The 10,305-nt window shown below is 37.1% G+C and overlaps 1 protein-coding gene across 1 annotated transcript; it reads left to right on the top strand.

Moving 5' to 3' along the window:
* The first annotated feature begins 3,240 nt into the window (after positions 1–3,240).
* On the top strand, positions 3,241–5,311 carry LOC147544760 (uncharacterized). The gene is made up of 3 exons (XM_086635155.1): positions 3,241–3,545; positions 3,993–4,259; positions 5,091–5,311. Exons 1-3 carry the CDS (start codon positions 3,270–3,272, stop codon positions 5,175–5,177), a joined length of 630 nt encoding a protein of 209 aa, XP_086491281.1. The 5' UTR covers positions 3,241–3,269; the 3' UTR covers positions 5,178–5,311.
* The last annotated feature ends 4,994 nt before the right edge of the window (positions 5,312–10,305 follow it).

A 10,305-nucleotide genomic window follows, 5' to 3' on the forward strand; every position in this document is an offset into this window, starting at 1 on the left:
TTGTACTTTAGCTTTTTTATCCTTCATATAGTTTTTAATTTCCTAACCAATTAAACTGAAAGCGCGTGGTGATGGTTGAAAATGTGAATCTTCTATTTATGTAACGTAGTGTTGTTTCAAGCATTTTACTTCAAATGATTTTATTACGCAGTATGTCACATTATATTTATGATCATCCGTGGTACAAATTTGTCTGTAGTAAGTATTTGTTTGTCTATCATGTTTGACTATATTCTCTGTGCCGAAGGCACGGGCTACACCCTCGTAATAATAATAATAATATAGTGATAGTGCATATGTGTATGTCCCGCCCAGGACCTGGAACTAGGGTTGGCTTATGGACAGGGCTCGGACACCCGTATGTATGAAGGAACGGGGCTGAGGTATTTCAGCTAGGACATTCTGAAATTCAATAAAGTTAATGGGTGGGCTCAGACCGGGTAAATCCAAGAAAACTTTGCACAAAGTCCGCCATGGAGAGTGCCCCCTGACGGGCATAACGGTCTTCTGGTTGGCGGGGCTTTGAGTACTTCACTTCCTCTTTACAATAAGAGGGTAAAATTTTAAGAATATATGATTTTGAAGATCTATATATTGGACATCATACAAGATCTGGACTTACTATAATTGGCTAATACAAATCATTTCAGTAAAACTAAGAGTTCTCAGATCTCATATATGATGTAAATAGGTTTAGATTCAAAGAAAAATTAACAGATTACAGTTCAAAAACAAAACAATGTATACACTACTTCAGAAAACAAAATGATTTGTAGTGAAAACCCTAAAATCGACCATAAAAGCAAACGACTACAGTTAATGAAGATAAAATTTAGGGTTTTAAATACTGACTCTGAGCTGCTAATAAACGAGTAGCAGCGACTCCTGTACCGCGCCTTATGTACTTTCCCCCCAAATTGAGCTGCAGATCGTAGTTGGTTTCTAGCTAAGCACCATGATCCTCAAAAAGATTGAACTTCATGATCTTCATCATCATTTGCTACTCGACCAAATTGATCGCATTGTCAACTTGATCGTAGGACACCTCTTTCACCATAAAGGGCTCGTCAATACAAACTGTTAGAATACTCCATCACCAACACCGTTTTCTTTCTCTCAATCGAGGGTTCGACTGAAATGGAACCTCCAATGGTTCCAACGGAACCCTCGATTAAGGGTTATGATTCTTTCTCACTACGACTGAGAGAGAGAAAGAGAGATGGGCTAGAGATGATATGCTAGAGGGAGACTTCTCTAGCGAGAGAAAGATCGATGTATTGGTGAGTTACAGAGTGAATAAACTTGACTTTGTCATAAATGTTTGGGTTATTTTCCAAAAGGTCCCCTACTTTGTGACCAGGTTCCTGCTTAGCCCCCTACTTTATCAAAGATACCCAGATGACCCCTTTTTTTGTTACCACTAAATGTGTATTAACACTTTCTCCTCCATCTCATCACTCTCTCTGCCACGGCATCTCTCTCTGCCACGTCATCTCTCTCGGCCGCGTCAACTTAATTTATTTATTTTCTCTCTCTCTCTTTCTTCTCCGGCAAAGGTCGCCGACCGGAAAAGTTTCCGGTCGGGCGACCTTTGGCGGAGAAGAGAGAAGTGAGGTGGAGAGAGAAAAAAATTAAGTTGATATGGCAGGGAGAGGTGACGTGGCAGAGAGAGGTGATGAGATGGAGGAGAGAGAGAGTTGACAGACATTTAACGGTAATATAAAAATGGGCTCATCTGGGTATTTTTGATAAAGTAAGGGGGTTACGTGGGAAGCTGGTCACAAAGTAGAGGCCTTTCAGGAAATAACTCTAAATATTTTTCCAATTCAATTGTGTTACTGGTGTGAATAACACAAGTGTGGTGTTGTTAAAATTTCACTAAGGTGTTGTTTGTTTTTTTAATTTTTCAGATCTAAAACCTGAAGTGCAGCCTAATTCAGATTTCAGATGTTTGTTATTTTATTTAAGAAATTCTGAAATCTGGATTGAATTACTTTACTATCTCACTAGGCTGAATAAAAGGCCTCTCATTTCAGACTTTAAAGCAAGTTTGAAATGAGAGCCCAACATCTGAAATTAGGGAAATGACACTTATAACCCTGAATAATGAAATTTTTTTCTTCCATATTTTTACACCGCCAGCCACATCTACCCTACCGACAAGCACCACCACCGCCACCGACCCCAACCACCACAGCCGCCACTACCAGAACCACCATCACCGCCCAGAAACACTACCATCTTCTCCTTCATTTTCTCTCTCTATAGGTGTCTTTCATTTAGAACCCTCGCCGGATCTGGCGAGGGTGTTTTTGGTCGAACCTGGTCGGATCTGGTTATTTTGCTCCAAACTCTCGCTGGATCTGACAAGGGGTAGCTTATTATCTTCGACTGTAGAGATTGTGTGAGAGAGATGGAGGTAGATAGAGAGAGAGAGAAAGAAAGATAAAGAAAAATTAGGATTTTTTTCTTTTTTTACAAGACCAATAAGGGTATAAATGTCAACTTTCTAATTCAGATTTAATGATTTAGATTAAGCAAACAAACATCTAATTTAAAATAATTTAGTATTTAGATTCAGCCAATTCAGTTCAGTCAATTCAGATTTAGCCAATTCAGATTTAGCCAATTCAGATTCAACCAATTCAGATCCAGACACCCAGAAAAAACAAACAACATCGTAGGCTTGGAGTTCCTATTTAGGCATTTGAGTCAGGCTAATGGGTGCTAGCAGTGGGGCCTTTCGTACGCGGAGCCCATGCGCGTCTCAGTTGGAGGTGCGCCTCCTACTAAAGGCGCCACACTCGCAGCCAAATTTCTTGGTGGTTCATTACTTCATTGGGAAGGTGGCTGATTTAGCAATAACTTGCTGCATCCATAGAACATTTCTGTACGGCCTCTAAACATTTCGTTTTCTTAAACGCTTCTACATAATGTATTTTCTTTTGCTCTTTACGGAAAAGTTAGGACCCTTAAGTATAGTGAAATAAGTATATATCAACCTTTTCTTTGAAAACAATATTGTCTTTCTGCTCCTCAATAACTTTTGCTCAAGATCGATTTAAATGCGATATAGTATTACCCCATCGGTAGGCAAGCAGTTGAGATTCTTTATTCCATACTTGTACAAAAAATAGAAAGATAGAGTATATATAAAGCATAAACAATTCTTGCTAACTCGAAAAGGGATTCTCCTCTCAATACTATAAATTACAAATATATATGCAGCTCCTTGAAAGAAAGTTGTATTAACTGTTTGGGATTTTCTCATGGCTTCCGCTCTAAAAAATACAAATTTCATTGATGAACCAAATGATACCCTTTTCAAGATTTCAAAGCCCGTAAACCTCGGTAACACCGAGACTATTACGACCTTGAATGATTTGAACGAAACAGTTGAGAAGGAAAAGAAAAAGAATCAGGCCGATAAGGAAACATCAACACAGAAGTCAAAGAAAAGTAAGATGTATGCCAAGATTTACAGGATGTATAGTTGCAGCAGCGAAAGTGAAAGTGATGAGGAGATCCTTAACAAGATGAAGAAGGTAATCCTTCTATTTTCAAAATAAACATTTGCCCATGTTTGGTGCTCGGGAATGGAATGCGATTACTACGAATAGCAATCTCGTAATGTAATTCATAATAATCACAATACGTTATACATGTGATTGCAACGAAAAGCGAACCGCAAACCCGCCCACCCCTGCCTTTTGAAATTTCCCCTTTAGGGGATCTCCAAATGTGACATATGATTCACTCATATGTACCAAATACTATTTCAGAATGCAATTCGTAGTAATTGTATTTCATCTCTGCACACCAAACGTTTACTCGGTGATGTAATTATACTTAGTCTATGTAGGACTATTCTCAAACGGACTGAAATAAACTAGTTCCAGATAGGCTATATGGCCGCGTATGCTCTAGAACTTCAAAATTGTACAATATAGAGTACTAATGTTGCATGCCATGGTTTTTCAATTCTAAAATAGGAAGTAATTGAACCCAAGAAACAAGGGAGACACAAAACGAAGGAGTCTAAGGCATCAAACCATTTAGTTTCAACCAAGGAAGAAAAGCATAGGGGTTCTAGTTCGAAAAAGAAGGAAAAGAATATTGACAATCATGAAAAGAAGAGAGGGACAAAGAGTAAGAGGAAGAAAAGAATCAAACATGATAGCAGCAGTGGTCACAGCAGCAGTAGCAGCGATGACAGCGACTCTGATAGTGATGATGATCTCTTCGATAAGCTAAAGAAGGTAACCATCATTTTCCTGTAATGACTTATATTCATTATGTTCATTATCATTATTAAAAAACATGTTTTCTTAGAGGGAGCATTTCTTCGCGCCCCTAAAATTACTTTTGGCCCGCTTCTCTTTTAGCACCTCCACGATTGAGACATTCCGAGGGCACTCGAACTGGGTCTATTCCGTGCTGGGCTTGAATAACACAGACTGAGGCATGTCTGAAGCCTATAGAGAATGCCAAGAGAAGAATGGGCTAGTAGCGGCAAGAAGGGGGCCTTTAGAGGCAACCTTTTTGAGATTGATCATCCCATTTATCTTTAGTTATTGAAATTCCTCAAATTGTCATCTCAAATTGGAGAATCAATCATTTACTCAATTTTGAAGTAATTATGTAACTTTTCCTAAATCTCTCCATGGTCCTTAAAACACCATCCTCATGGCCTCCCTCATTATGAGAAGTGTGAACTTTTTGTTGCAAGTTTCATTTCACGGAAATACTCTACGAACTTATTTTTATGTTCACCACCGTGCCCCGGTTCACCTACTATATATTATAAATTTGAAATGGGCTCATAGTAAACTATTTTATAATTGTCGTAAAACAGTGTAGGTCTATACAAACTATATACTAACTATATGCATATATGTTACATACTATTCGCAATCTTTTGCAATTGAACTTTATTCAAAACGGTGGTTGAACCGTAAAAACCTAGATATAGATGTTTTTTCTTAAGAAAAAGATTTTTATGGAGTTTAGACTATTTTCCTTTATTTTACAGTGTCCTTTAAAGTCTAAAGAAAATTGAAATAACCATACTAAGTTCTTTGAAAGTGCAGGCTGACAGATGGGTGTTGTTGGGGGCACTTGGGAGCTTCTTGTTCATTGTTGTGAGTTCAATAAAGATGATGAAAAATAATAAGTGAGAAACAAAGAGGAAATGCAAAAATTTCAATGTATATATATCCATATCCGGGGAGTAATTATAACTCTTAACATAAAGTTTGTTTGGGATTACTTGTTATGTTAATAAAGTTACTAATATGATGTTTGTGTCCAATTTATACTATGTACTATTCTTACGATAGTTTCACAGGTTATATCGACTCATTGCTGTTTTATTTTGAGTTGGATGTCTTCAAACTTAACATCTTATTCACGCACCATAATATTTGATTGCAAACGACATTATCAGAAGCTTTGATCTAAACATTGAGTTTGCAAATGTTCTTTTAATACGGTGTTTTACTCACATCATGAAGATGATTCCGCATGCATTGTTCAATTAGAGAATGATATATCAAAGGCGGTAGGACTAATAGTACATCTCCTGAAGTTGTTTTACTCACATCATTTTCAAAAGAATAACGGAACTGATATCCAGAAGACAATCATGTGAGAATTATGTTGTCTTGTTTAACAAGTCTTTGCCTACTGCAACTTTCAGAAAAATTAATAGAAGACATTAAAATGCGACGCTTAAATACTCTGATGATATAAGAATACATCGGTCTCAAATATGATATTCATTAGGGAAAGCATATTAGCACGTACAGTTTCCTGCACTGCTAGTATTGCATATCTACACTCTGTAATCTTTTTCCTTTGTCCAGTTTTTTCCCCAATAAATTTTTCTGGCAAGATTTTAATGAGGCAACTATTTGTGTATCCAGTGTCACTCAAAATCTCTTCTAGTGCACATTTTTTCCTTCATTAGACTTTGTCCCACTAAATTTTTCTGACAAAGTTTTGATGAGGCAATTATTTCAAGTGGTGGTCATCTAAGGGACGTAGTGTTATAAATGATGTTAGCTGTCCTGATGTAGACGCAGCGGAATGATAAAATAAACTAAGAACAATTAAAGAAAACGATAAACTAAACTTAAATTCTTATTAACTTCAATTGATTTTCTCTTCAAGGTGAATAATAACATAGACTAGATCCCATTTTATAAGATAATAAACCTTCCTAGATGGACTCAAACTAGGATTCCTAAAATAATAAACTACTTAAACATAGAAACTTTAAAATAAAGAAACATCAAATTAAAGTAACTTCTATTCTACTAAATATACTACTATTAAGACTTAATAGGGTGTGGGCACGCGTGGACGTGGGCCCACACGCCTATGCGCCTGCATCAGCACCCCGTTCCCCAGAAGGTTCGTCCCGAACCGAATGTATGATGGAAGCTAGCTCATCGGATCCCTTTGAAATCGGTAATAATGTGATAATCTTCTTCATCCACGGAAATTCATAAACGTTCAAACGACCTTTGTAAATAGCATCCACATCCGACTGTCAAGGACGTCCCAAAATAATATGGCAAAGATCCATATCGGTAACATCACAAGTAATGTCCGATAAATAGAAAGAGCCAAAAGAGAGGGAAAAAGTACACATTCGATCAACACGGGTGGCAGTACCGGATTGAATCCAAGCAGTATTATAAGGGTGTGGTTTAGGAATAGTAGGAATACCCAAGTAAGCCACAAGTCTGGAAGAAATCAAATTTTCCACACACCCATTATCAATAACAATTGTACACACTTTGTTCAAGACCGTTCCACGTGTAACAAACAAATTTTTCCGTTGAGAAAGATCATGTTCAAGAGGAGTAAAAAGTACCCGACGAGTTACTAACATAACACGGTCACCTGAATCCGGGTCAATATTGACATGGTCGGCCTCCTCATCCAAGTAATCCTGTTTTTCCATCAAATTTGCCTTACCGCGTAATGGGAAATTATTAGAATAGTGACCTGTCTCAAAGCAACGATAACACTTACCTGGAGGTTGTTTTTTGTAAGGATTTTCGGGAACAATCTTAGCTCCATCATCTGTTTGTTTCGGAAGATCAGTATCATCAGTAGGTTGTCGAATATAATTAGGACGATTGTAGTTGCCCCTGAAAATTGATCTAGAATCCGATTCAAAAGATCGAGCCACACTAATACATTCCGATACGGAAGAGAAAGGACGGAGGTTGACGAGATCCTTAATGTCACCTCGAAGACCATCTTTAAATTTTCCCAATTTCATGGATTCAGTATCGGGTAGATTAAGCCGAATACTTAAACGCTGAAATTCGGAGGCGTATTCCTCAACTGAACGTCGTCCTTGACGACAACGAAGATATTCCAGACATAACTGATTTTCATAATCTGGAGGGAGGAAACGGGCCATCATAAGTGGCTTGAGTTCAGACCACGAGGATATGGGAGGAAGATTAGCTAACCTTCGTTGTTCGGATTCTTGTTTCCACCATGTTAACGCTGTTTTTGAAAGATAACCAGTAACACATCTAACCTGTTCTTGTCCATAAACCTGCATAACATCAAAGAAGATTTCCATTCGAGCTATATAATCCAAAAAGTTTTCAATGTTGATGGAACCGTCATAAGCCGGGACGTCCATACGAATACGGTACTTAGAAGAAGGTGGTGTAGAATCGTGATCATCCTCTAGGTTGTAGTCATCCGGATCATTATACTTGTGAGGGGGACGAATATAATTGTTACGTTGTATTGAACCGTGATGGTTCGGTTCCGTATAGGTTGGTCTATTTTTGAATCTAGTTGGTTCATAATAGTTGGATCGGTTGGGTGGACGAGCTTCATGTTGGTAAGGGTGGAACTCGGCCTTGAATTGATCTTCACGGTTTTGGTTATCGATGAATGGGTAACCCACGTCTCGGTTTGGAGTAGGTTTGTTCGGGGCCGAATCGGGTAGGCGGGTTCGGTTAGGGGTGTAGCTGTCCGTGAAATCACGAGTGGGATGGGTCACGGTGTCCGTATCGTGGTGATTGGATGGGTGGTGATAATCGGGTTGGTGGTGATGAGTTGGTGATCCTCGGTTGGGCGTGAGATGTGGTGAGATGGTACGGGAGTGTTGACGAATGGGTGTATCCATGATAGGCCGGGTAGTTTCGGTTCGGTGGCTTTCGAGTTGGGTTTCGAGTTGGGTGGTGTTTGGGAAATAGTGTGGCCTTGGTGTTTGAAAAGGGTGGGTGGTACTTGGGTTAGTAGTGGAATAGTGGGAGAATGAGTCGGGTTTGTTTGATGTAAGTTGATCATGGAAAGAGAAAGGTGGTGGTGTGGGGTTTATGTTAGGTTGACCAAGTATGGAATTTGAAGTTGGTGTTGTGGTTGGAAGTGATAATGAAGCTGGAATGTAAGTAGGAGAAGAAGGAGTAGTTGTAGAAGAGGGGGACTTACATATGCCTTCGAGTTGTTTGGATAGCTTCATGATTGACTCGTTGACTTGATCGAATTTTTCCATGGTTTCCTTCTTGTGATTTTCTAATTTTTCCATGGTTTCCTTCTTGTAATCGTCGATTTTTCCCATGGTTTCCTTCTTGAAATTTTCGAAAGCTTCTTCCAAATTTGTTACCGAGGATAACTTCTTGTTGATGTTATCCCATTCGGAGGCAAAAGTTGGTGTCTTCTCTTTGATTGTTGGAGTAGGAACGGTAGAATTAACCATTGTGATTGGTTAAAAAAAAAAAAAATGGCTCTAGATACCACTTGATGTAGACGCAGCGGAATGATAAAATAAACTAAGAACAATTAAAGAAAACGATAAACTAAACTTAAATTCTTATTAACTTTAATTGATTTTCTCTTCAAGGTGAATAATAACATAGACTAGATCCCCTTTTATAAGATAATAAACCTTCCTAGATGGACTCAAACTAGGATTCCTAAAATAATAAACTACTTAAACATAGAAACTTTAAAATAAAGAAACATCAAATTAAAGTAACTTCTATTCTACTAAATATACTACTATTAAGACTTAATAGGGTGTGGGCACGCGTGGACGTGGGCCCACACGCCTATGCGCCTGCATCATGTCCATAGACAAATTTATGGTTGCCTTTATTACCCAAGAATTATTTAAGGAAGTAAAGTTTACTTAGAGATGAAGTGTTTGAGTTTGGCGGTTGGAATGATCGATTTTACCCTTAAGGTTACCCACATTTCAATGTTTTCCTCTCTGAGTCATTGCTCCCGTACCGTAGCAAGGCTATAATTTTTTTCAAGGTAGGGCTGACTTAAGTGAACTTTTTATATAATTTTTTATCTAGAAAATTGCTTCCACAAGATGAAGATATTTTTTGCTCGATCATAATTGTTTCATACTTTATCATTTTATATAGTAATAAAAGAATATTTTTCTACCATCAGACATACCTAAATTCTAGAAGCAAAAAAGAAAATTAAATTTGTATTTAGGTTTATGACAAAAGACAAATTTTGAGATGTTAACTCTTTCCTCGTATAAAGTAAACTATGGTAAACATACGACACTAATTTCGCTAAGAAGTAAAACATAGGGTGGTGGTTGAAATGTAATAGAAAACAATAAAGAACAAGATAAAAGAGAGACAAAGAAGAGAGAAAAAATTGAAACCGGAGAGTCATTCGACAATCTTTAGAAGTGGTCGATAACATATAAACAAATAATAACGAAATCATAAAGTGGGTGAGAGATAAACTTAGTAAGAGAATAAAATTATGACTTATAAAATAATTGAAGTATAACATTAAAAAAATATAATTGGAAAACACAACATGTAGATAATGTTTCTGTTCTTAGTTATTGTGTTTGCAATATTTTTCTGTTTGGTATATAAATTACGGGCCTATGGTTTTTAGGCTCAAAATAAAATTTAAAAAGGTATTAAGGTCCAATATTCCTAGAGAAAGGGATTTTAGTCTTTTTCTCTTACGGAAAGAAACATTGTTGATACACAATGTATTATATATGACACATATAAAAAAAAATGAAATAAAATATGAAACTTTAGCAATAAATAACACGTTATTTATGAAACAAAACAAGAATCAATAAACAGAAAAACATTGTAACTTTGACATCTAGACATACTTTAACTATACTAAATGTGTTTTGTTGTAGAAATATACGTAATTGATACTAAATAACGTGTATATTGCGAAACAGATAGTTAGTTTGAAATCAATTGTAAAAATCTGAGAAAAAAAAAGAAAGAGAATTTTAGGGATTGTTTTTCAAAAGTGGGTTATTTC

The sequence above is a fragment of the Eschscholzia californica genome, unplaced genomic scaffold (assembly GCF_041429995.1).
Source record: "Eschscholzia californica isolate CP2 unplaced genomic scaffold, dmEscCali1.0.p SCAF_4, whole genome shotgun sequence".
Lineage (NCBI taxonomy): Eukaryota > Viridiplantae > Streptophyta > Magnoliopsida > Ranunculales > Papaveraceae > Eschscholzia > Eschscholzia californica.

Excerpts from the sequence above, each read along its gene's own strand:
- LOC147544760 (XM_086635155.1), top strand. The coding sequence starts at position 3,270 with ATGGCTTCCGCTCTAAAAAATACAAATTTCATTGATGAACCAAATGAT. Across the intron at positions 3,546-3,992 it reads TCCTTAACAAGATGAAGAAG|GAAGTAATTGAACCCAAGAA; the intron begins GTAATCCTTCTA and ends ATTCTAAAATAG. Across the intron at positions 4,260-5,090 it reads TCTTCGATAAGCTAAAGAAG|GCTGACAGATGGGTGTTGTT; the intron begins GTAACCATCATT and ends TTGAAAGTGCAG.